The sequence below is a fragment of the Miscanthus floridulus genome, chromosome 8, assembly GCF_019320115.1.
Source record: "Miscanthus floridulus cultivar M001 chromosome 8, ASM1932011v1, whole genome shotgun sequence".
Taxonomy (NCBI): Eukaryota; Viridiplantae; Streptophyta; class Magnoliopsida; order Poales; family Poaceae; genus Miscanthus; species Miscanthus floridulus.
The window spans coordinates 49,426,806-49,453,750 of NC_089587.1; the positions used below are offsets into that span (position 1 = coordinate 49,426,806).

The window sequence follows — 26,945 nt, forward strand, 5'->3', positions numbered from 1 at the left end:
TAGGCTCAAAAGATTCGTCTCGTAATTTACAATCAAACTGTGTAATTAATTATTTTTTTATCTACATTTAATACTCCATGCATGTGTCTAAAGATTTAATGTGATGAAGAGAGAGTGAAAAAACTTGCAATCTAAACAAGGCCCCGGATGAAATCAATTGGGACGAGGAGACTAAATATGACCCCGGTTTGAAAAAAGAAATTGATGCTTATCATCTGAAGCTAAGAGAAAAGGTGAGAAGAAAATACTTGGAGAATGGACCTTGCTAGCCAGGATAATTCTACATTTTCTTTGCTAAATAATTGATCTATTTGTTCTATTTGTTCTCTTTTCTTTAGGCTCGATCACATATTTTGCTATATGGGACATCTTTTGTTCATTGTTTTGGCATTCTTTGAATCACTACACTACAGTGATTAATGTCGTCTTTATTTTGTTATAAACGGTGAGTGTTATTGCCCTTGCTTCTACCAATTTACTTATGTTTTGACCAAAATCACATTGCCATTATTGGAAATTAATTTTTGGTATTAAAATTGTGAGTTAGTCATGCTACTTGTTTGAACATCACATGGGTCACTATATTTATGATGAAGTTGTGCACCCCCACCCATTTGCTCTAGCTTCGCCACTTCCTTCACCCTTGCCTTATGCGCTCCACGAACAACCATGCCCATGCCTCTCGCTTTCCCTAGTTCCATATCCTTATGGACCCACAAGACAACCACAACAGCTAGCAACCCATGCGTGCCTACTGGCCTACTCGACACCTGCTCCTTTTGCTCTTTCACCACTAAACAAGACGTGAGCCCCAACCCTACGTGCTGTCATGCCCCACACCATTTCCCCTTCCCCTTGTCCCTTTCTGACATGGAGAGAGCTGGCACCACTCTGCCCCTTCTCTCTTCATTCCTTCCTCCCTCCTTTCCTCTAAGTTAGACCTCTGGCTCGTTAAAAAAAGCCAGATCTAGCCAATTATTTTGTGTAAGGGTACAATGGTTATTTATCCATTTAAAATAGTAGTTTGGACATTGTGTCTATACCTAGTAAACTGATGTCAAATTTGTTTCCATCCCCAATATAAGCTGGACACCACCACTAAGGAACACATTGAAGACCACCCCCACTCAACACATACCTTATATAATTATAAATATAATAAATAGTGGGAGTAGCAATTTTCAAACTATACCATAGCTAAAGTAGCATCGGGATTCTACAGTAGCTACAAATGGGTGATTGAACCGGCCAATCGAAAACAAGCGGTCCAGAAATGAAGCTACAAAACAAATGCTACAGTCCAAAAAGGTTTACAGAGCGACCGTATCAACCATGCATACACTACATTGCCCGTGCCACAGAAGATCCAGTTCCAAACCTACTTAATGTTTTCCTTCTACTATAAGTTTGGTGGCTGCCATCTAATCTCTCTTGTCCCTCCCAACTTCCCTAGTGCCCCATCGCCCCTTTGTCGCCGCCGTTGCCACCACCACCGACGATGACGACGACAACAATCACATCTCCCTTCCAACGTTCGCCTCCACCATCCATAGAAAGGTGCTTCTTTTAAAGTAACTTGTTGCGCTAAGCTCTTGCTATATATCCTGGCTGCAGGGACGATTTTGCAACCCAATCCAAGCTGACAACGTCAAGATGCACCGCTCAGGTGGAGATGGGCACGCACACATTCGAGATCGTCGGGTATAGCCTGAAGAGGGGCATGGGCATCGTCAACTTCGTCCAGTTAGCCATCTTCACCGTCGGCGACCACTCCTAGGCCATCCGCTTCTACCCTGATGGAGTCACTGAGGGCACCAGGATGTTCGCTTCTGTCGCTCTGGTATTCATGGACAAGGGCGCCAAGGTGAGGGCATTCTACGATCAGTTTCTGGTGAACCAGATTGAAAGTCGATCGGAGAGTATTATGTGTTCCGATTCCACTGCAACCATGTTTGTCGCGCGCAACTATTTTGTTGCAAGAGAACGCAAGCTGGAGCTTCCATCGAATGGCTACATCCAGAACGATCGCATGAACATTCAATGTGATTTCATAGTCGTCAGGGATTCCGAGCTATGCAAAACCAAGGGGGGCTTCGAAATTCAAGTGCTACCCTTAGATCTATTAGAGCATTTTAGTAGGCTGTTGTTGGACGAAGAAGAAGCAGATGTGATTTTCAGTGTTCGAGGAGAGACTTTCCCAGCACACAAGATTGTACTCGCCACGCGATCCCCCGTGTTTAAGGTACAACTGTATGGAAAGATGAAGGAGACCAAGGCACGGTGCGTGGCCGTGGAAGACGTGTAGCCTGATGTTTTCAAGTCCCTGCTGAATTTCATCTATACTGATGTGCTGGCTGTCTTTGATGATGAAATCGACGTTGATGATTACAGTGAGATGATCAAGCATTTACTTGTAGCTGCAGATAGATATGCCATGGACAGGTTGAAGCTATTGGGTGCAAGTGTTCTTGTCGAGCACCTTCGTGTGGAGACTGTGGCAACTACACTTGCCTTAGCGGATCAGCATAACTGCAAGAGCCTTAGAGACATGTGCATTGAGTTTATGGACTCTTTAGATAGGATGAGAGCTGTTGTGGCCACTCAAGGTTATGCAAATCTTAAAAGAACATGCCCTTCTGTCATAGTTGATGTACCGGAGAAGACAAGCCGGTGCCGCAAAATATAGATCACCATTTCATTAATTACCTATGGCGAGTAGGCAGTTTATTCTTATTTTTTTGTTTTACTAGAGTACTCTATGGTGACTAGAATATGTGGATCGTAAGTTCAAGTTTAATTAGCTTCTTAAACTATGTTGCATACCTTATCGAGCTACTGGATTAAGAATCAATGTTTGGCCATGTCACTGTCACAACTTCTGTAATGCAAAACTACAATATCAAACAGTAGCAAGTCAATGAAGGAACACAGTGATGTTATCATAATGTCAATTACATTACATTAAATTGACAGATAAAGCTTTGTATGCAATCTTGCTGATAATTCTTTGAGGCCCATGTGATGCAAACATGCCTTATTTGAGTTTATGTGCTTTATGATACCTCGTTTTGTATTATAGCACACACAGATACAACATCTTGGCGAATATATGGTTTTCGTTGATGAACCATTAGAGTCCATGCAGTAGTGTAATCTCTGGGATAATCCTGTTGATAGTCAATCATATATGTCCTTTGAGGCTGAAGTTAGCTGAAATTGGGTTATCTGGTTATTAATCAGCAGTCAAATTTCAGTTAAACATAATGCAAAAAATGGGGTATCTCTGGTCTTAGTGTCCTAGATCTAGTGCACTAAAACACAAGTACGTGCACTGATGGCGCTTGTTTTTCTGTTGTTTCCTAGAAATTGACATAGAAATGCAATTATCTTTGTTACTATATCATCAGTATCATGTAGAAATCTTAAATGCAATTCTATGGTTTTATAACTAGCACAATGCAAGTTTTATTTGGAAACAAATTTTTAGTTGCCCAAATGGTTATTGACTTCCAAGATGGATCCAAAACTTTGTTGGTTAATGGCATGTGGAGTTATTTTAGGACTGCAGATGAGAGCGCCTTGGTTTCTGGTTCTAGGAATTATGATTATCCTATGTTTACTTGTTCATAATATGCAAGACAATTTTTTGGTAGATATGGTCCATGTGATTATGGAAATTGACTTCGCTATTGATAAGTGATTTTAGGAGTTATTGTCCTATTTGCATAATTGGTTCTCATACTTTTTTTGGAAGGGTCAGCAAAAGCTTTAGTAGGAGAAAGTTAAAAAAGATATACATAATATTTACAAAACACGAGAACCCAAAAGGCACACAATGAAAGCACAACTAGTCGAACAACATCTGTCCACACAAGACTAAAAATGCCTGCTTGTTATCCATCTTGATCATTTTCAAATGCTATGGAATACTATCGAGTGTCTTCTTTGATTAGGTAGGCACTTCGATGGTTGTAGCTCTTTGTGTTGAAATGTTCTTCATTTTCTTCCTTCCATATGTTCCACCAGAAATATATTAAGATCATGTCGGACTCTTTCTTCTGTCCTTATCAATTATTCTCTTCTCCATTTTCTCCAACATTTGTAGACCGACTATAAGTTTGTACTCACCTGTGGTGCTAAGTTCCACCCACGCACCGATGATTGCCTAAACTCTTTTGCTGTAGGTGCAATCTTTGCATAGATGCCTTGGATTTTCTTGTTCGTTATTACATAATTTACAAAATTGGTTCTCATTTTCAAACCAAACAAAATGCTAGACCAATGTATTCCTTTGACACCATACAATAAAGGCATTACTTTTCTACGACGACAAACGGTTGTACACGATTATTATGTTGTTGAGACTTTATTGTTATTTTAAGCATCTTAGCGACCTCAAATGGAAAAACTCAAAACTACAAAGTTGTAGATTTTGTCGAGATACAACTTTTATATAAAAATCATCTTCACTGACATCGTATGAAAAATATATGATTTTTCTAAGATTGAGTTTGTAACACTATTCCTATTGGCGTGACAAAACACTACTGCCATGCCAAACGTGATGGCGTGACAACGTGATTTCATCGCGCCAGGCGTATTGATGCGACCAAAATGATTATAAAAAAAAATAAGTGAGACTATTTTAAAATAAATGTTAAAAAATTAATTAAAAATAAAAAATCCACCCCAGGCCATCGCTCAACCAACGCTTGGGCCTGAGCCGGTATGAACATGCCGTACTCGCCGTGCCGATGGACGGGCCCCAGGTTTAAAGGGCCATGCCCATGCCTGAAAGTCAGACGTGCCGTGCCTCAGCGGACCCGAGCTCGTGTCGTGCCGAACGGCCCATTTGGCCCATCTATAGACTCTGAGCCTGGCGATCACGCCCAATAACTCTTCAGTCCTCGGTCCTTCCTCCTCCACATTCGCTGAAATCGCCGCTCACGTTCCCCGAAGCAAAACTTCCCTTTTCCCAGGAGCCGGCTCCTCGCCATCCTCCTCCCTCGTCGCCGCCTCCGCCTGCTGCCGCTCACTTCCTCGCCCATCCTTCACCCAGGTTTTGCCGCCGCCGCCTCCTCTTGCCACAAAGAAAGGTGACTCTTTTTCAAGGAAACCCCTTCCCGACGATTGTTTTTGGATCTTGTAACCTGCAGGGAGAAGGATGGGCTCCGAACCCAAGAGGACGGAGTCGAGTCACACCACGGAAGAGGAGACGGGTACGCATTTGTTCAAGATTATCGGGTACACCCTCAAGAAGGGCAGAGGCATCGGCAACTCCATCCGGTCGGGCATCTTCACCGTCGGCGGCTACGATTGGGCCATCCGCTTCTACCCGGACGGATCTACCGAGGCTACCAAAGATTCTGTGGTCGTCTCGCTTGTGCTCGTGAGCAAGAACGCTGAGGTGCGGGCGTCCTATGACCTGAGTTTGGTTAACCAGACTACAGGGTTGCCAGAAACTGTGTATCGGGAAACCACCTTTAGAGTGTTCAATTCTTGCAATGGAAATTGCTTCACCCCAAGGATCGTCATAAGCAAAAGAAATAAGCTGGAGTGTAAATCAGCTGGCTACATCGTGGACGATTGCCTGAAGATTGAGTGTACCGTCACGGTTGTCAAGGAATCGTGGGTGGAAACCACAGGGGACTTTGAGATCGAAGTGCCGGACACGGACTTACCAGAACATTTTGGAAAATTACTGTCGGAGAAGGAAGGAGCAGATGTCACATTCTGTGTTGGAGGTGAGACTTTCCCTGCACACAAGATCGTGCTTGCCACACGGTCCCCTGTCTTTAAGGCGCAGCTGTATGGACAGATGAAGGAGAGTAGGGCCCAGAAGATAACTGTAGACGACATGCAGCCTGATGTTTTCAAGGTCCTGCTGAAATTTATTTATACTGATGAACTGTCATTTGAATGGGATGATCTTGATAATGAGGATGAATATTGTGAGATTGTCAAGCTTTTACTTGTTGCTGCAGATAGATACGCTATGGATAGGTTGAAGTTGTTGTGTGCAAGCATTCTTGTCAAGTATCTTGACGTGGAGAATGTGGCCACTACACTGGCTTTAGCCGATCAGCATAACTGCAACCGTCTCAAAGAAGTTTGCATCGAGTTTATGGCCTCTTCAGATGAGATTGATGCTCTGGTGGAAACAGAGGGTTATGCAACTCTCAAAAGAACTTGCCCTTCGATCCTAGTAGATGCACTGGAGAAGAGAAGCAAGTATCGCAAGACAGGTTGCCAACCCAACTGAAGTACGTCAATGAATATGTAGCTTAATTCCTAATTTATCTGAATAGCATGCTGGTTTTCCTAGAGAAGATCATTCTAACTCGGGCCAATGGCTGGTAAGTTTAGTACTTAAATTTCTGTACCTTTTATCAAAATATTATATGCGCATGTAGTTCAGCCTCAATGTGTGACACTACCCTAACACCTTTTGTAATGAAACAGCACATGACAGTAGCATGTCATTGAGGGAACTAGTATCAGTTGGGTTAATTCAAAACAGAATATCTTCATATGTAATGTTGTAGATAATGCTTGGTGCTGCAAGCATATCTACTTATCATTTTCGGAAAATACTTTGTGAGCATAGAGGTGGTTTCGCACCCTCACTTTCAGATGTCGGAATGGCACAACAGGGCAGAAATTGAGCCACATCACCACAGCCCTTTAATGGCATGGCTCAGTCTCACCCCTCCGGTACTGATTACGGTGAGCCATGACATAACATGGCCATTTTTTTTCGAAACTTTTTATGAACCGCAGTTTTATATTATAGAACATGAATACACAATTGGAGAAATGAGTTGGTTTGAATAGTCAACCACAGCATTGCAGTATTTTGATTTTTCTGGGATAATTTTGTTTGTAGCTAATTCATAATTGAGCCTGAAAAAGTTACTGAAATTTGGGTGTGTACTGTACCAGTTAAATTCCAATTAAATGGTATATGGAATCTAACTCCAAAAGCAAACCGTTTATTGCTCTACACATGTGTCAAGGAACAGAAAGTTATATGCTTTTCTATGCTTATTTTACTGTTGTTTTTGTGAGAAAGTAGGCATTTTTCTGCTATTGTATTGTGAGCTACTGAGTGTAATTCTGGATAGCAGATAATGTTACGTATTTCTTATACTTTTTTATTATCGAACACGCAAGAGGGATGCATATCTTTATATTAAGAAGAAAAAGGGGCAAGAATCCTTACAAAAACAGACCCACACGCTCATATATCTAAGCATATATTAGCACCCTTTGTATATAGCAGAACAATGACCTCAACCAAACGCATCTCTTATACTAATGAGCACACCATATAACTCTTAAAAATTGTTGTAGTATATGGAAAATATAAATATAAGCCTGAATAAATAATGTACTAAGCTTCAAAGCTACACATATTTGTAATTTAAATCTGCTCTCCAATCTCCATTACCTTAGCTCCTTTAGTGAACGCTGAATACCGTTTCTCTCCAATGGTGCCAACCAATAGTGAATACCATGTTTAAAGGTAAGTGTCTTCAGGTACTTCTCATACAATAAAAAGTAAAGAGGTCAATATTCGTACGTTGCCTTTCCCTCTGAATGAAGTGAAAGCATGCCAAAATATGTTGATAATTTCTGAGCTTTAAATTCACATCCAAATAAGCTTTAGAAAGCATCTTGATGAAAATCTTGCTTGTTTGTCTGACTATTCGTTCCCTTCGGTTGAGCACAAAGAAAGGGCCCATTCCTGCTCATTGTCGTATGACCTGAAAAGGTCAAAGAATAACAGGGTTTCTTTAGAATTCCAGAACTGTTGATGCGATTACGTCAGTATAACCTGTAGATTCTATGGTGGTAAACATGAAGCATCTTGTTTTGACTACCTCAGCTGGCGGGTAGATTGCATTCTCAGATATTTATAAGCTGTAGAGCGTCTTCATGAAAGCCCTTCCTTTTGGTATGACTACTCATTGACCAGATAATTGGAGAAGTCTTTTCTATATTCAGCTGGAAGCAATGTCCAATTGTCCATACCAATGTAGAGTGCACTCCAAAAGTCTATCGCATTCCTTACGTGTGGCGCATAGCACAGTTAGTGTTCAGTTTTCTGTTGATTCTCATGAATCTCTGAGTTCATACTCGTTTGAGTCATATACCGAAACTTATGGTACCAATTTCCATATAGTAAAATTGAGAAGCTATATATTGAAACACATAGGAGCTACGGGTTTATGATGAAATGCTTCATTTTGGAGGGATCAAGGTTTTGATCTGCAGTTCTGAATTCCTAGCTAATTTTCCTTATGTAGACAAATTTATGACCAACATTTGAAAGAGAAACTCTCATGACTCCCAACTTCAGTTTTATTAGTGCAGTAATATTGCAAAAAACAGTCAGCAAAAGTATTGCTAGTTGGGTCGTCTGTTCTGTATAAGAAACCGCCACACTATCAGCAATTCCTCTGTTTATTGAATAGCTTCTTTTCTGCTTGTACTCTTGCTGTCATCTAGCATGGGCTCGTTTGTTGAACCCACGCGAAAAGTGGCGTTAAGCATTTGCCGAACACTTCCTCTAGATTGATCCTAAATGTAATGGTAGTTTGTCATATATGATTGCTTTCGTGGACCAAAATGTTGCTATGCTGATTTTCTATTTTCTTCAGGCTCATATGGACCATGCAGGTTTTTTTTTTCTCCGGTCATTGGGGAATCAATGACACTAGCACGATATCTACATATTAGTTTGGCCGTTTTTTTTTTGTTGGGCCAGCCTCTCTTCGCAAGTTCCAACCCAGAAACTGGGATAGTTTCTATGATCATTAATTAGGTGTCATTGTTTGAAGTTGTGTGAATTGAAAGTAGCTCAGTTGATTAGGTTTTTATGGTGTCCAAGATTTATTTCAGGATTTAATGGTGCTACTATTTCGATGTGTTTTATTGATAAAGGTACATCTATAATGTCTCATCAATCTTAAAATCTGTCGGTACAATCTCTCATAGGTGCTTATAAGAGTAGAGTTTACTTGCCTATATTCATAAGGTTGAGTGTATGTGAGTACCCGTGTTTATGCTACGTTTTGACCAAAAAAAAAGATTATCCAATGTTATTATATATAATAGTTTGGCTGCTTGGTTTTGCAGCAGCAGCTGCTGCCGCTGCCGATGGTGCAAGACACTAAACACTAGCTACAGTGACTATATGCAGTTGCAGTGCTGCCGAAGCAAGCAACCGAACAGGGATATTGGAGGATTCTAGACTCTACTACTCTATAGGGTGTAGTGGACGCTGAGTGTTCCTCACCTAAGGTGGAAACTGTGATGGCTGAGGAGGCTGATCGAATAAATGTGATGGACCTTGGAGATGTTCCACCGAGCTCTCAGGAGGGGACGCTACAGAGGAGACACTTAACTCTGTCCTAGGAGCCGATCAGTCGACCCCATCAGCAATGCCCCCACCACCATCAATTAAGATCTCTAGGGTCCTTGATATTGATCAATTCATCACGCATCTGACAGCCCCGTTGACACCCTTGGCAGTTGAACCTAGCTCAGTAGAAGATTGCACAACACCTGTTTTGGTTAGCAGTTAGCACTAACGCCAGCCTACATAAAAGTAGCAGGCTGGCAAGCAAGGCCAAAAGAACACCTGGAAGAAACACAACGTTGGTGGGTTTGTTGATGGTTTAGGAGTCCGTCATGTGGCATTGCTGTATCACTTGCTCTGCTCGCAAACCGCTCCGTTATTGTCTACCTGAAGAGTTGCCTCACATGACAATTGCTGGGAGTTGTCCGTTTGATTAAGTGGTCGGAATTCCGTTGGTCGTCCTTGATGTGCCAGAGAGGCTTCTTGGAATCTTGGTGGTTCGTTTTTCTGCTAAATAGTTTGATTTATCAGCCTTGTGGTCGGTGAACTTGTTGCAGTTGCTCTCTAGTTGCTCAGACATCAGGTTGGTTGCATGTCTGAGCTGCTTCAACATGTTGTGCAACAATATGTTTTTCAAATATGGATTTGTTTCACAAATATTTGCTAAAATATATTGCTGATTGCAGCTGATCCTGGCAATCTATAAGGAAGAAAACAGCATGCTTGTGGTTGTAGATTGGCCGGGGAAGCTTGGCTCTGAAATAAAGCAGCTGCAGGGTTAAGAACACTAGTACAATTTTTTTTTATAGATGACTCATTTTTAATAGAGGCACATAAGAAATCGTCTAGAACTATGGCAGGGAGCATTGTAGCAAACGAACCGCTCCTGCAAATCCATTTTTAGGGACGGTTTCGTTAAGAAAACTGCACCTAGAGATCTATCCAATTCAAGGGGCGGTTTTGAAATAAAGCCATGTGTGCGTTCATGTAGGTGGAGCCAAGTGAAATCAATTAAAACCATAACATTGCCCATTCTCTGTTACTTACGAAATACTCCACCGTCTTAGAAAACCTGATGTTTTAAGATTTCAAAATGTGTCTAAAAGACATGATATTTTTAGCACTTGGAACTAGGTAATAGCTTGAAAAACAATAAAACACTATGAATCTCACACGATCTCTTCTAGTTTTACCTAATCCAGTATGCAAGCCAATAATAATAAACACCATTGTAGTTTAGAGCCAACAGCCAAGTAATCAACTCATAGTACTACTAGCATGCACTCACATGCTATGCTGCACCCATATAAACGATTTAGTAAAATAGTTAAATTTAATGATGACCTTCCATGGATTCACCTATATAGGCTACGGCTAACGTTGCAAAAATAAAAGCTTGAACACCGCTTGTAAATAATCCAACAAACATGACATATGACCATCATTCTCATTTTCCAGGCTGTAGTCAAGTCAAGCTACATGACGGCATATGAATATATGATCTATAGTATATGGTATAATTGTGTAAATGAAGGTCACAATTTATAAAGAAAAAGTAGTTGTTCTTTCACATCCGTCAATATTGGGCAATGTTTCATTACTCCATAACTTAACCCTTGAGTTTTCGGTTGTGTCGGGAAAGAAGACTTGGTTGACATCATGCAGGGAAGGATTATTTGCCATGCTCATATCAAAAGCCTCATGGCTAAGATTTGTACAAATTTCATGGGCGCTAATATAAAAACGGTGTTCCTCTATGTTATGGTTGAGATTATCCAAAAGACGTCAAACATAAACAATTGAAGAAAATCTTTAAAACAGCAATTGCTATGCTCATCTTAACTTTCTTTTTCCTCTTGCAAAGAGCCAGGGAGCAACTCTGCCTAGCTTTATATTTACAAGAAATAGGGAGACAAATACATGTATTTTACAGAACCTGTTAGCTAGCAACAACTCAACCGATTTTGGACAGAACCCATAAATGACATAAATATACTACTAGAAAAAGGCGATATCCTATAGTTCCTCCTCTCTTATAAGAAAAGCAACCTAACTTGAGATAAAAAACTTTTTTGAGGATCTGCCTTGTAAATTATTTCCACATATATTCCAACAAGTATAAATCTGTAGATGATAGATCACCAAACTGTTAAACTATAGTGACATTCTTTTAAAGCTGCAGTTTAAACAAGCATATTTTGAGGATCGCTGGATGAAAAGCAGAAACGGGCTATATAAAAGGAGTATCACAAGGTAAAAACACCACCATGGAACACCACAAAATTCCATGTGTGATCAATAAATATATTATAAGTCCATAAATTTACTAGATACTTACCCAGGCATGAATCCAGATGAAACTAGCAATTTAGTACGCAAATTGTTAAATTTACTAGATACTTCCCCAGGCATGAATCCTGATTAAACTAGCAATTTAGTATGCAGATTGTTACTTGTGTTGGATCATCTATCTCAAGATAGAACCACAACATGAGATGGGATTCATGGACATACCTTCACCAGATGAGCTCCCCATCTCTGTTCTTGGTTCTAGGTCTTCTGTAGAGCATGTGTGGGTCCTTCTCGGTGTTTCAGCGTGGTCCTTGATCGGTAGGACAGGGTAATGGGCTTTTGGTCTTAGTTACGTTCCTTATGGGACCTTTCTCCAATATATATAACGCCGCACACCGGGGGACTGAAACCTATTAGGTCCGTATCCCGAATCAGGGTTAAACAAAAAGGTTTGAGGGGTCTTTCCACCCCTTTCTATTGCCCACGTGGGCAAACGGGATGGTTCAGGGTGTTTCTTCCCCATTCCATCCCTTTATCTTACTGACTAAAGAAATAGCCGGGAGATCACAATTTCAACACAGATGTGTCCTCCTAATACAGCTACTGAATAATTATGTGCCACTCTGCCAGACTGTTCATGTATCTATACATTTTAACGGTAATATAGTTAACATTAACACTAAAATAGCACTAAAATATATAGATAAAACTTCACATTATGATTGATGGCATAAGAGTTGTCATTCCTATCTATGCTTCTTTGTTCCAAGAACCACATCCTTTTCTTCGCTGCACCTTTTTCATTACATTGATGAGAATTTGAGAATTCCACATATTTATGTACTGTTAGACAGCAGAAAAAAAAAACTCGACCAGGGGGAGAGATGTCTCCAGATTTAGTTCTTAAGAAGTTTTGTGCCAGCCTTCAAACCTGGACTAATTATGGGGGTTTCATCGATCCCCAGACTTTGACGGTATAAATAGTATAACCTAGGAGAAGTTGGTGTCACACAGAGCACTAGGTCCAACAAGATAAAAAAAAGGAACACAGAAGTGGCAGATCATCTCCATCTAATAACTAAACTAACCACCCACTGACTGAAGTTGGAGAGCTGCTCTTCTGAAACAGGTCACTATAAATTAAGTCCCTCATATGACCTTCTGACAAAATTAATTAACTAGCCAAATTCAGTTCAGGATGAGCAACTTGTCTAAGTTTTAAAAAGCTTACTGGTTTTCTCATATAAATCTACCAAGACAGAAGGACAGCTTCTTTTGAGACTTACTCACATCCTTTGAAGCGCCGATAAATTCGACGCAAGCAGCTTTAAGCCTTTCACAATTTTGCTGATCAGCTAAAGCCAATGTAGTTGCCACCGTCTCCACGTCCAGATTTTTACTAAGGATACTTTGGCAAATCAACTTCAGCCTTTCCATGGCATATCTATCAGAAGCCAGAAGCAAATGCCAGATCATCTCACTGTACTCATCTCTGTCAAGATCATCCATGTCAGGTAACAAATCTGTATAGATGAAGTGCAGCAGCGCCCTGAAAACATCAGGCTGCATGTCTTCGACGGTCACAGAGCGCATTCCTGACTCGCGCATTCGGCCATAGAACTCAGCCATGAAGACAGGTGACCGCGCTGCGAGGACAATCTTGTGCACCTCAAAGGAGTCACCGCCCACAATGAACGAGACATCTGCTCCCTTCTTCTGCTCCAATAGCTTGCCAAATTGTTCCATCATGTCACACGGTGGCACCTCGATTTCAGATTCCACCCTGGTTTCAGACAGCTGCGGTTCTCTGATGACGGTAACTTCGCATTCGATCCTGATGTTATCATCGACAAGGAAAGAGGATGATTCCTCCTCGAGATCACTTCTCAGTATGAAATTCCAGTTCCGCGGACGGAAGCGTGTAACATCGCACGACTTGAACAGCCTCGGACCGCTTTTACAGCCCCACCAACACAGGGGGCTCTGTTGGCTGGCCAATCGCAGGTGGTAGCTTGCGCGCGCCGTGGCGTTGCTGGTCATGAGCTCGAGGCAGATTGTGACGTACTCTTCCGACTCGGTGGATGGGCCGTCGGGGTAGAATCGGATGGCCCAGTCATAGCCGCCGCGACGCCGGTGCCCTTCTGAAGGCTGTAACCGACGACCTTGAACGTGTGGCTGCCCGTCTCCGCTACTGTGATGCATCTCGACGATGTCTTCTTGGGTACGGCCGACATCCTCCTGCGGACTGCGGCAAGGATTAATTCCAAGAATTGGTCAGATTAAATAAACGAAGAGAAAAGATGCAACTTTTGTTGAGGAGAAGACGAGGAGAGGCATTGAGTGAACATTCTTTTCAGATGGGGAGTAAGTGGGTGAGGGCGGACCTTAAGAGAGGACGGTGGAAAGCAATCTTCGTCGTCCCGGGAGTCGGCTCGCAGCGGCGGCGGAGGGAACGAGGGTCAACCGACGAAGTCGATGAGACTGCAGGAGGCGGGTTTCTATTTTTTTACCCCTTATTTTCGGTATTTGCTGGTGTCGTTGATAATCTAGATTCCGATATATATAGTATTTTCTTTTGCCATCTAAACTGTTCACACCGACCTCCACAATATAACGTCAGAATGCCAAGCACATAAGTTAGTCCCTCCATCCTAAATAACTGCACATGTTATATTATAATATGAGTCAATTTTTTAAGATTTAACTGAATATATATTAGAAGATGAGCCAATTACCTTAGCGCCATTAGAAATTTTGTGACTTCTCTGTGTGCCATTGAAATTGCTGATTTCATTATCAGCCATTGCAAAAAAAAAATTAGGGTTATTTGGATTTATGCCATTATAATTTTTGATGTTTGAAGAAACACCATTACTATTCGTCTATTTTGAAGCATGCCATTATAATTCTTCGTTTCCCACAAATATGCCACATAATACGTATGAACACGGCCTGGACCCAGCTGCAGTCGTATACGAAGACGTATACTTCATCACAGCCTCTCTCCCTGTCAGTGACACGCGGGCTCCACATGTCATCTTCTTCTTCCTTCCCTCCTCATCTTCCCTTGCTGAGCGCGTCAAAGGCGATGGCGAGAAGAAGCAGCAGCACGAGGCCGAGCAACAGCAGCACGCGGGTGAGAGGAGCTCGCGGCACCTCCGCACTTGCCGGCGACCAGGAGCAGCAGGCTCCCTAGCAGCTGAGGTCGAGGCGGGCGACGCCGATGAGGAGGTGAGCTCCATGAAAATTGCAGTCGGGAAGGGGCCTCGCCAAAGCTCCTACGCAGCTGGCCTGAATGTGCAGCCCCTTGAGCCCGGCCTCCCGCACCGACGCCATGGCCGGCAGGAGCTCCGGCCAGGCCTCTCCCAGACACTGGCAGACATGGCCCGCGGCCGCTCACGCCTCGCCACCGGCGCCCCCGCTCCCTCTCGCGTGCTCGGACGCCCGCAGCAGCAGCTCGCCCTCACGCTCGCGAGCCCGGCCGCGTGCTCCATGCACCGCCTGGTTCGCCCGCTTCACGCCGGTCGCGAGCTCCGTGTGCCGCGTCCTCCACACGCCGCCTAGGCCGTGAGCTCCGCTCACCCACATGCTACTGCTGCTGCTCAGTCGCATGATGTAGCTGCTTCTCGCCATCGCCATCGATGCGCTCAGCAAGGGAAGATGAGGAGGGATGGAAGAAGACGATGACATGTGGGGCCCAGGTGTCAGTGATAGGGAGAGAGGCTGCGATGAAGTATACGTCTTCGTATACGTCTGCAGCTGGGCTCAGGCCATGTCTATACGTATTATGCGGCATATTTGTGGGAAACGAAGAATTGTAATGGCATGCTTCAGAATAGGCGAATAGTAATGGCATTGTCGGGGACCGAATACTGGGGTACCCAAAGAGGAGCTAATAATCATTAAACGTTGATGGTTCTGAATAGACAAGAACGCGACTACACCTCTTGCCCAACGACCGAGTGTTAACTCCGCCTCGTCTGAGCCCTGAGGGCTGGCTCCGCCACGTCCAACCCCTGAGGGCTGGCTCTGCCTCGTCCGACCCCTGAGGGCTGGCTCCGCCTCGCCCGACGTCCGAGGGCTGGCTCCGCCTCACCCGACATCTGTGTGCTGCTCCTTCATAACTACGCACGCAGATAAGGCGGGGCACTCAAGTCAACCGCAATACCAAGGACCATACCCTGCACACCTGTAGGAAAGTACCATCAGGATATGACCAGACAAGCGCTTTAAGCCCTTCTAGGCATGTTAGAGCCAAAACAGTGTTGTGGGCGCCAACATTTGTCCTACAGTGTTATGGGCGCCGGTATTTGCCCTCGGACATGAATCTTGACGGAAACATACGACAACCACTATGGTCCAGGAGGAAACTCATGTCATCTACAGTAACGACCATGGGGCCTCTACGCCATCTGCTCCCCGTAGGGTCGTGGCTTGGCACCTTGGCGCGCCACGTCGCCCGCCGGAGTGGGATGGGACGTGACCACTTCCTGAACGAAGCCAGAGCACGACCCTATCAGGATCAGCGAACGTGCTATGCCTAGCACCGTCTGCCGTGTCAGCAGGGCAGGCTCAAAGGAAAAGGAAAACCCGATACCTTCGAAGGACCTTCTCTGCCTCTGGTTTTTCCTCTTTCTCCCATCTATAATCCCTGCTCCCCCTTGATCTATAAAAGGGAGGGTAGGGCACCCCACTAAAGGGATGGATCAATTCAACACACCACGCAGCACATAACATATAGCTAAGCAGCAACCTAGCTCTCAGCGTCCTTTCACCCTTTCCATCAGAGACTTGGGACCTATCCCTCTCTCGACCGTTTGTACCCCTACTACGAACCTTTCAGTGCTAATAACATGAGCAGCAGCAAACTGGACGTAGAGACATTCTGCCCGAATCAGTATAAACCTTGTGTCTTTTAGCACACCATCCAGGCCCAACACGTAATAAATACAAATTTACTAGTTGGTGTTTACTCGAAACACCGATAGTTGGCACGCCAGGTAGGGGACCTTTCCACGTTTCAATGTTAACATTAGGCCACGGATGGCTAGCCATGGAATTAGCTGGGTCTCAGGTGCACACGTGCGCTTCGGTGACCTAGACTTCATCAGCACAGTGGGAGGAGAGTTGGCATTGGCTCACGCCGCTGTCCAACCTCTCCCCTCCATCGGCCTCGACTACGGGAGGCTTGAGCGCTAGCTCGGTGTCTCCCTAGGACCCCAGCAGTCTAGGGAGGACCCGTGCCGCCTCACCCTCTCTCCAGAACACCCCACACGGAGCGCCCCGATAGTGCTTCTGTTCGGTCTCTGCAACGTCGTGGCGACCGTTAGCCACCTTGGGGCACAACACATGATCTCATTCCCCACGAACAATGAGTTCGTGGGGATGATTGAACACGTCACTGAATCTCTCCATGGCCTCCTCGCAGAGCAGCTGGGGTCACCCTCTAGCTCTGACTCTAGCAGGGGAAGCCATCACCCCTTCCAAGAATGCTTCATGGTGGGTACCCCCAAGGAACATGTCGAAAGCGTCTCTGAGGAGGAGGCTACCTTGGCGAACAACCTCAACGACAGGGCCGAGGGGGAGACAGCGGCCCCACCTCGCATGGGGGTGGAGCAGCTGAAAGCCCGACACCGGGACATCGAGGAAGCACGACTCCAGTTCGAGCAGGAATGCGCGGAGCTCAATCGGGAGATAGAGCACTGTGGAGACGGTGGGTGCGCACGCGCCATGGCCCACGACATGAACCGGAGGATCATCGCCGACGATGAAGCCCTCCCTCGCTTCGCTTGGGTGAGCCAGAACATCGTCGCTGTAGCCGCCCTACTCCACGGTCTTCTAGAGGCCGCGACGCCTGAGGATCGTCAGGCTCACCACGAGATTCGCACGCTGCTCGAGCGTGCGGTGGCGCAGCAGGCAGAGAGCTTGTTGTCTCGACGATGTGAGCTTGACACCAGCCAACGCACACTCTCCGGACATCTCAGCAGGGATGTGTCGGTCCACCAGGCACCATAGGGCGGTAGGCAGCACGCCGCAGTCCTAGTGCATCAGCGTCTCAGCCGTAATCGCAATGCACGCAACACTCTCGATGCTCGCAGGCGTACCCACAATGATCCACGAGAGGGAGCCAGCTGTGGCTATCATCCTCATTGCGGTGGACACTACAACAGCGGCGAGGACCGAAGCTCAAGCCTCGGCCTACTGTGTCCTTAGGCTTTCAGCCAACACATCCTCAACGCTGCTTTCCCGCCAAGGTACCGGCCACCAACCAACATCCCAAAGTACTCTAGGGAACAAACCCTGGACTATGGCTCGAAGACTATCGGCTTGCCTGCCAAGCCGGTGGTGCAGATAATGATGACTTCATTATCCTCAACCTTCCACTGTTCTTGGCCGATTCGGCACGAGCATGGTTGGAACACCTGCCGTCCAATAGAATCCAGAGTTGGATGGACCTGAAGGAGATCTTTGTGGGAAACTTCCAGGACACATACAAGCACCCTAGAAACCCATGGGACCTCAAAAACTCCCATCAGAAGGCCGGTGAGACCCTCCATGGGTACATCTAACGCTTCTCCTGGCAGTGCAACGAGCTACCTAACATCGCCGACACCAACGTTATAGGAGCTTTCCTGTTCGGGACTACTAAAAGGTCCTTGTTTGGTTTTGGTAATTGAGTGACAACTTAGGTGGACTAATTGTGTTTATGTAAGATACACAGGTGATTAGTCCACAGGTACATGTGTGTGAGCAACATATGCCATGAAGGTGAAAATGGCTTGGAGATGTTGCAAAGCTCACACATGTGATGATGAAGGAGCTTATTGCACATGAGACATGACATTGAGTCATGTGATCTAGGTGGAGAAGATCAAGACAAGACTTGGCTTGATGGACCGGTTGCAAGCGTGAAGGGCAAGTCGAAGGCTTTGGAGTGATGGACCACGTGGCGGTGAAGCTTGAGCAAGACTTGGCGCCGATGGATGATGGCAACGGTGAAAAGCAAGTAGAGTCAAGATCGATGAACCAATATGATCATGTGATGATATGAAGTGGATCATATCATTGTTGATCGTATTGGTGCATGTGTTGTATCGACATTGAAGGAGATGAAATGGAATGCGCAAGGCAAAGGTATAACCTAGGGCATTTCATTTCACCGGTCATAGGTGTGTAGAGAAGTTTATGACCGGGTTTAGGATAGATGGCCGTACTATCAAGAGGGCAAACTTGTTTGTATATTGGTCATCTAGTGCCACTCGAGTGATCTAACTTTGCATTTTCGCTAGAATCGAGTGGCGTGGCAAGTTGAGTGGCTAACATCCTTTGGGAAATGATTGTGAAAATGCTAACACACATACACATGGTGGTGTACACTTGGTGGTGTTGGCACATTTACAAAGGAGGTGGTGTTTGCAGGGGTGAGATGGGTTTTGGGTCCCTCTCTCCCTCCCGTCGAGCTTGCGAGGCGAGATTCGACGCTTTCGGGAAAATGGGATGCCTATTTTCTATTACGCCGGATGTAAATTCTTGTGGTTAGCACATTGGAGCAAGGGTGAAGAAGTTAGAAGTGAAAACGTGTTGGTCGCGAAGATGCTGGCGTCGGTCAACTGACCGGACGCTGGATCTGAATGCACCGGACGCTGGCAGGCTGCGTCCGGTCGTGCTGACGTGGAGTGTAGCAGTAGCTGGAGAGTGACCGGACGCTGGCTGCGTCTGATCGCATTCGACCGGACGCGTCTGGTCATGCTCGGGAGCTTACTGGAAACGACCGGACGCTGGGGGTTCAGCGTCCGGTCAGTTGAGTGCTGCTGCGTCCGGTCAAGTTAAGTGACAGTTGGAACCAGGACACGTGGTCATCTGTGAGCGACCGGACGCTGAGGTCCAGCGTCCGGTCAACACGACTGGAGCGTCCGGTCGGCCTGACCGTTGCCCAGTGAAGGGGTAACGGCTAGTTTAGCCCTTGGGGCTATAAATAGAAGTGGCCTTCGGCCATGGCTGGTGCTGAGCACCTTGGGGGACTTTGTGTCCATGCTTGAGAGTGCTTAGGAGCCCTCCATCTCACACATACTTGATAGCGATCATTCGATTGTGTGAGTGAGCGATTCTAGTGCGATTGCATCGAGAGGTTGCATCGAGTGGCACTAGGTGATCGAGTTGCAAGCCGGTGGTTCTTGTTACTCTTGGAGGTTGCCACCTCCTAGATGGCTTGGTGGTGGTCTCCGTGGAAGCCCGCAAGAAGCTTGTGCGGCGCTCCGGAGAAGTGCTTGTGAGGGGTACTTGTGCTCGCCCCGCGGGAGTCGTGAAGAGCAACTTTAGTAAAGCGTGTCATTGGGCTACCCTCACTATCGGGGTGGGTTCTTGCGGCGCCCGACGTACGGGCTTAGCGGGTGATGCTAATTAGCCGCCGAACCACCAAGTGAGCGGTCGATACAACGGGGACTAGCGTGTTGGCAAACACGTGAACCTCGGGAGAAAAATCATTGTGTCAACCTTGTTCTTCCCGTTGGTTTGCATCCCCATTACACAAGCTTGCAATTACTTTTATACATATTAAGCTTGTGTAGTTGCTCTTGTAATTAGATAGCTTGTGTAGCTTGCTAATTACCTTCTTGCTTGTGTAGCATAGAAGTAGCTTCCTTACGTGGCTAATTTGGTTTTAGTAACCTTGTTAGTCACATTGCTTAGTTTGTGTAACTAAGTATTTGCGCTCTCTAATTAGGCATTGGTCGCCTTGTTATTGAGCATTGCTAGTGAGCTTAGTTAGCTTTGTGCTTTTGCTTACTAGCATGTGTAGGAGCTCCCTTGTTGTTTAAAGTACTAGTGGCATAGGTTTGTGTGACCTTGCTCCTAGAATTGTTTAGGAGAGCTCTAGCTAGCCCGGTACCTTAGTTGCATAATTAGTATCTTTGCAAGGTGCTAGTGAACATATATAGAGGGGTATAGTCTTGGCTAGACTGATTGTTTTAATTCCGCATTTGTATCGGTTAGCCGACGCGATTAATTTTAGAATAGAAAAGACTATTCACCCCCCCTCTAGTCGCCATCTCGACCCTTCAACTACCTATGAGTCTCTAGTTCATAAGCTAGGACATAAGGGCCCGCGAACCACCAAGGAACTCCTAGACATTGCCACCAGCCACCTCAGGAGAGGAGGCGGTCGGAGCGATCTTCGATTGTCTCGATGGCAAGGCAACGCGGGACGAGGGCACCGGTGAAGGCGCCTCCAATCATTCTGCCAAAAGGAAGAACAAGAAGCAACGGCGCGAGGACTCGCTCGTGGCTACTACTGACCGCAAGGGTGGTCAGAAGCCCACGGAGGGCACTCCGAACCATTTCAAAAAATTACTCGAGGGACCGTGCCCGAACCATGCCTTTCCGGTTAAGCATCTATACAAGGACTGCAGCCTAATGAGGCGGTTCTTGTCCGAAGGCTCCAACAAAGGGGAGCAGGGCAAGGACCTTGACCCCACCATGGACAACACCAAAGGGAAGGACGGTGGCTTTCTGATGCCGGACGGTTGCCTCATGATCTTCGGAGGATCGGCGGCCTATGACTCCAAACGCCGTCAGAAGGTCGCGCGCCGTGAGGTCTATATGATCGAACTGGCCACACCTACCTTCCTCCGGTGGTTTAAGTCCGCCATAACCTTCGATTGGGCCGACCACCCAGAGAGCGTTCCGCATCCGGGGAGATATCCGCTCGAGGTCGACCCGATTATCCGCACGAAGTGGCTCACCAAAATACTAATGGATGGAGGCAGCGGCCTCAACATCATGTATGCCAAGATGCTCGACGAGATGGGCATCGACCGAACACGCCTTCGCCCAACCCGAGCACCTCTCCACGGCATCATGCCTGGAAAGCAGGCCATGCCACTTGGGCAGATCGATCTGCCTGTTACCTTTAGGGATCCGTCCAATTATAGGACAAAACCCCTCACCTTTGAGGTGGTCGGGTTCCCCTGAACCTTCCATGCCATCCTGGGACGTCCATGCTACGCGAAGTTCATGGCCGTCCCCAACTACACATACCTCAAGCTAAAAATACTAGGCCCCGGCAGGGTCATCACCGTCGGCACCTCCTTCCAGCGTGTCTATGAGTGCAAGGTCGAGTGCTGTGGTCACACCGCAGCAATCATCGCCTCCAGAGAGCTCGTCGCCATCAAGAAGGAGGTCACCAAAGAAGCGCCCGACACCAAGAAGTCGACCGAGTCTTTCAAACCAGCAGAGGGCTCCAAAGAGGTCCTCATAGATTCCCACAGCTCTAAGGACAAAATGGTGTGCATTGGTACCACGCTTTCCTCCAAATAGGAAAGCGCGCTCGTCGACTTCCTCCGCGGCAACAAAGACATTTTTGCGTGGAAACCCTCAGATATGCCAGGCATTACGAGGGAAGTCGCCGAGCATACCTTGAAGATCCACCCAGGCTCTAAGCCGGTGAAGCAACGCCTACATCGCTTCGACGAGGGGAAATGCAGGACCATCGGCGAAGAGATAGCAAAACTTTCAGCGGCCAGATTCATCAAGGAAGTATACCACCCATAGTGGTTAGCCAATCCCGTTCTTGTACGAAAGAAGAGTGGGAAATGGAGGATGTGTGTTGACTATATGGGTCTCAACAAAGCGTGCCCAAAGGATTCATTTCCTTTGCCACACGTAGACCAAATAGTTGACTCTACATCGAGGTGCGAAACCCTCTGTTTCATTGATGCATACTCCGGGTACCATCAAATCACGATAAAAGAGTCTGACCAGCTCGTGACATCTTTCATCACCCCCTTTGGATCATTTTGCTATGTCTCAATGCCGTTCGGTCTAAAGAACGCTGGGGCTACATACCAGCGTTGTATGCTCAAGTGTTTTGGGGACCTTATCGGGTGGACCATTGAGGCCTATGTTGATGACATCGTGGTCAAGTCCAAATGGGCTGACCACCTCATTGCCGATCTTGAGCAGACCTTTGCAAAACTCTGAGCCAATGACATCAAACTCAATCCCGAGAAGTGTGTTTTCAAGGTCCCAAGGGGTATGCTACTCGGCTTCATCATCTCTGAGCGTGGCATCAAAGCCAACCCGGAGAAAATCTCAGCCATCACAAGGTTAGGCCCGATTCAGAATATAAAGGGGGTTCAGCGAGTTATAGGGTGCCTCGTCGCACTCAACCGATTCATCTCATGCCTCAGCGAACGAGGTCTCCCCCTTTATCAACTCTTGAAGAAAGCCAACCGCTTCGAATGGACATCCGAGGCCCAGGAGGCACTTGACATGGTCAAACTGCTTCTAACAAAGGCCCCGATCTTGGTTCCTCCAACCGATGGAGAATCCCTTCTGCTATACATAGCGGCCACCACACAAGTGGTCAGCACCATCCTAGTGGTGGAGCGGGAAGAAGAGTGGCACGCCGTCAAGGTGCAGCGCCCTATGTACTTCATCAACAAGGTACTATCCAACTCTAAGACCCGCTACTCCCAAATCTAGAAGCTCATGTACGCCGTCCTCATCACCAAAAGGAAGCTACGCCACTACTTTGAGTCACACCTGGTGACGGTCGTGATGTCGTTCCCCCTCGGCGAGGTCGTCCAAAGCCAGGACACCATGGGAAGAACCACAAAATGGGCACTTGGAGTTGATGGATCAGGGCATTACGTATGCCTCCCGAACAGCGATCAAATCCCAGGTGTTGGCTGACTTCATCGCGGAATGGACCGAGGTCCAAATGCCACCGACGATCATCGACCAAGAGTACTGGATGATGTATTTTGATGGGTCATTGATGAAGAGGGGCACCGGTGCAGGGCTGGTCTTTGTATCGCCCCTCGGGGTATGCATGAGGTACATGATTCGTCTCCATTTCCCCTCATCCAATAATGTGGCTGAGTATGAAGCACTCATCAATGGCCTAGCATTGCCATCGAGTTGGGCATCCGACGCCTCGATGTTTGGGGCGACTCCCAGCTGGTCGTCGACCAAGTCATGAAGGAGTCAAACTGTCATGACGCCAAGATGGCTGCATACTGCCGAGAAGTCCGACGGCCTCAAACTCAATCACATCCCGAGGCACCTCAACGAGGCGGCCGACACGCTTGCGAAGGTGGCATCCGGTCGAGAGTCAGTGCCAATAGTGTCTTCGCCAGCGACCAACATAAGCCCTTGGTACGCTATGAAGGGCCAGAATAGGCCAACGACGGTCCACCCGATCTAGCCTCGGGGGCTAACCAACCGATGGCTCCGTCCGGTCCCGAGGTCATGGGGCTTGAAGAAGATCCAGCAACAGAGCTTGACCCTCTAGTCGACTAGAGAACACTCTACCTCAACTACCTACTCCATGATGCACTGTAGATAGACAAGGCAGAGGCTCGACAGCTCACACGCCGCGCCAAGTCCTTCGTTCTTGTGGAGGGCGAACTCTACAAACAAAGCCACACCAAGATCCTACAGCGCTGCATCCCCATTGAGCAAGGAAGCTCTTGCTGAGTGATATTCATGGTGGGGTCTGCGGTCACCACGCCACGCCTAGAACCTTGGTTGGAAACACATTCCAACAGGGCTTCTACTGGCCCACTGCAGTAGCCGACGCCGAGCAGATCATACGCACCTGTGAAGGGTGTTAGTACTATGCTCGGCAAACTCACCTCCCGGCCCAGGCACTCCAGATGATCTGGGGGCTCGATCTGGTTGGACCTCTCAAGAAGGCGCTCGGAGGATACACCTACTTGCTCATCACCATAGACAAGTTTACCAAATGGATAGAAGCTCGGCTGATCTCCGCGATCAAGTTCGAGCAAGCTGTACTGTTCTTCCTCGACATCGTCCATCACTTTGGAGTTTTGAACTCCATCATCACGGACAACGGTACGCAGTTCACCGAAAAAAAGTTCCTTCGATTCTACAATGAATACCACATCCGGGTCGATTGGGCCACTGTCGCGCACCCTCGAACAAACGGGCAGGTCGAGCGCGCAAATGGCATGGTCCTATAGGGCCTCAAGCCCAGGATCTTCAACCGGTTGAACAAGTTTGGTGCACGGTGGGTCTCTGAACTCCCCGCGGTACTTTGGAGCCTAAGGACAACCCCCAGTCGAGCCACCGGTTACACGCCCTTCTTCATGGTCTATGGTTCTGAGGCTATCCTCCCAACCGACCTCGACTATGGAGCGCCAAGGATCAGGGCATACAATGAATAGGGAGCCGAGGCATCCCACGAGGATGCCATGGACTAGCTGGACAAAGCATGTGGCGTTGCCCTCCTTCGCTCAGCCAAGTACCAACAGGCGTTGCGATGGTACCACAACCGTTGGGTGTGGGGCCGAGCCTTCAACGTTGGGGACTTGGTCTTTCGCCTCGTATAGAGCAACAAGGACCGCCGCAAGCTCTCCCTGCCATGGGAGGGACCATACATCGTCGCGGAGATACTCTGGCCAGGCACCTACAAGCTGAAAACCATCGACGGCGAGGTCTTCACCAATGCCTGGAACATCGAGCAGCTACGTCGCTTTTACCCCAAAATAAATGCATACTTTCTCTTACAGTTTTGTTATCGAAATCCCTGATCTTTCGTGACATCCGACCCCTGCAAATGGCAAAGGGTCAGACCTCACTCGGGGGCTGATGTGAGCTCATTTATCCGACAAACATTCTCTGTGCATGCCCTCCTTTTTCACGTTAATTCCTAGGAGCTTGATTTATGGGAACAATTCCTAAGTATGACTGGTATGACTGCGAGAAACCCACGCCCTAACGGCTACGGTCTCTTTGTTCACCAGCGTTATCAGAATTGGCTCACCCGCACTCTGAGCTTTTGCGACCTTAACCACGGAAAGGGTCGGGATGCGCTAAACCTTTTTTACACAAAAAGGGGAGAAGAAATAAGAAGCTATTCGCTGTAATGAAATTTGAAAGCATGTCCATTTGTTACAAGTTTCGCCGTCTGGCTTCCCTGCTTAACTAAATTCTTGCACGGGATGTCCGCATCTTTATATCCACAGGAAATTCTTGTTTCAACATGTAGCCCGAATTGACCGAACAGCACGACCATTGCTAGGAAACGGATGGGAGAAGCTTCACTATGGGTTTGGGGATTAAACCAAAAACATGAGAAATTAGAGAATAAAACATGCATGAGATTGAGATTGAGATTGAGAACTTAGCTCTGAGATTTGAGAGCTTCCGTAGCCAAAAACTTGAAGACCTAACTTCTTTATGTCCTTGTTTACACATCCAAAGGGAGATTGGCTTCTCATAAGCTTCCTCTTGCAAATGTTCCAAAAGATGAATCAAGAGACCAACCATAGGATGATTGGGTGATTGAGCTAGACAAAGATCTCTTGAACTTACTCTACATATGATGGAACCACCACCAGTAAGAAACCTCAAGCCTTCACCAAAACCCACGAATTAGGCCTTCGAGAAGAATCCAAGAAATGAAAGTTACTCATCTTGAGCTAACCATGGATGGGGTTGAAGGTGTTGAAGATGTCCATGAGGTGATGCTGGTGCTTCCCTTCTTCTACTTTTCCTTCTTCAATCCAAACTCTCCTTTCTCTCTCTAGTTTTAGGGTTCATCTTTGTTCTTGAGTTTTAGAGAGAGAGAGAGTTGCAAATGAATGAGTGAGAGAGTAAGTGAGGTGGAGTGGTTTTAGCTGGTGAATACCTCATTCTCGTGCTGACATGTGGGTCCAAGGTACACAAGTGGAAAACAACTCATTTCCCACTTATTCATGTTGTCCTGTGATCTATTGGACTGTCCGGTGATCTATGGGCTAGTTGGCGGAGTCTCCGGTAATTCCCTGCCTGTGCTAAATTGACTAAGTAATTGAGTGACTTGGTATTGGAGACCAAGATATCACATCCTAGGATATTCACTGGGTTTGAGCTGGTGTTGATGATGTCAATTGATTGCCTTTCAACATGTGTAGAAGTTTATACATTTCTCCGATCACTAACCTGACCTGATCGGGCCTATCCAAGGGATATTTGCGAGGTTTGACTGATGATCTCATAACATTTGATCTTGCTCAAGGCACTAGGGATCTCCACAGGAACTTGATAAGGTGTTTCTCTGATGGTCCAAATTAAGAGCCTATATTGTAATGAACTCGGGTCGTTACAAAAAAAAATTGGCATTATTTCCAAAAATAAATTGTGATATATCACGCGGATTGCTGAGTGTCTACATGTTGAACTTGATTTTACCAAAATTCAAACCACAGCCATTTATGCACTAGATAGATTATTTTATCCTTTGTGCAGAAGCAATTTATAAAGCACAAGCCAAAATTGGTGAAAT

The 26,945-nt window shown here is 46.4% G+C and overlaps 3 protein-coding genes and 1 pseudogene across 9 annotated transcripts; 3 read left to right on the top strand and 1 right to left on the bottom strand.

The window, feature by feature from the left end:
• The first annotated feature begins 1,846 nt into the window (after positions 1 to 1,846).
• LOC136469023 (BTB/POZ and MATH domain-containing protein 1-like) lies at positions 1,847 to 2,686 on the top strand (annotated as a pseudogene).
• A 2,251-nt stretch (positions 2,687 to 4,937) lies between these two features.
• LOC136476324 (BTB/POZ and MATH domain-containing protein 2-like) lies at positions 4,938 to 9,226 on the top strand. 2 transcript variants are annotated; one of them, XR_010763526.1, is made up of 3 exons: positions 4,938 to 5,059; positions 5,157 to 6,356; positions 9,142 to 9,226. XR_010763526.1 is itself a non-coding variant. In XM_066474109.1 (2 exons), the coding sequence occupies exon 2, from the start codon at positions 5,165 to 5,167 to the stop codon at positions 6,260 to 6,262; it is 1,098 nt and encodes a 365-aa protein (XP_066330206.1). In that variant the 5' UTR covers positions 4,938 to 5,059; positions 5,157 to 5,164; the 3' UTR covers positions 6,263 to 6,825. The 2 variants fall into 2 exon arrangements, 1 of the variants encoding a protein (XP_066330206.1); XM_066474109.1 differs by lacking the exon at positions 9,142 to 9,226 and having other exon boundaries at positions 5,157 to 6,825.
• On the bottom strand, positions 7,239 to 14,178 carry LOC136476325 (BTB/POZ and MATH domain-containing protein 2-like). 6 transcript variants are annotated; one of them, XR_010763527.1, is made up of 4 exons: positions 14,041 to 14,178; positions 12,943 to 13,901; positions 7,884 to 8,069; positions 7,239 to 7,766 (listed from the first exon to the last, which is right to left on the bottom strand). XR_010763527.1 is itself a non-coding variant. In XM_066474111.1 (3 exons), exons 2-3 carry the CDS (start codon positions 13,856 to 13,858, stop codon positions 7,666 to 7,668), a joined length of 1,017 nt encoding a protein of 338 aa, XP_066330208.1. In that variant the 5' UTR covers positions 13,859 to 13,901; positions 14,041 to 14,178; the 3' UTR covers positions 7,239 to 7,665. The 6 variants fall into 6 exon arrangements, 5 of the variants coding, with proteins under 5 accessions (XP_066330208.1, XP_066330207.1, XP_066330209.1 ...); XM_066474111.1 differs by lacking the exon at positions 7,884 to 8,069; XM_066474110.1 differs by lacking the exons at positions 7,239 to 7,766; positions 7,884 to 8,069 and adding an exon at positions 11,937 to 12,066 and having other exon boundaries at positions 12,947 to 13,901.
• A 7,489-nt stretch (positions 14,179 to 21,667) lies between these two features.
• On the top strand, positions 21,668 to 21,970 carry LOC136469024 (uncharacterized). Its single transcript, XM_066467375.1, has one exon. The coding sequence runs from the start codon at positions 21,668 to 21,670 to the stop codon at positions 21,968 to 21,970; it is 303 nt and encodes a 100-aa protein (XP_066323472.1).
• Positions 21,971 to 26,945: the final 4,975 nt, after the last annotated feature.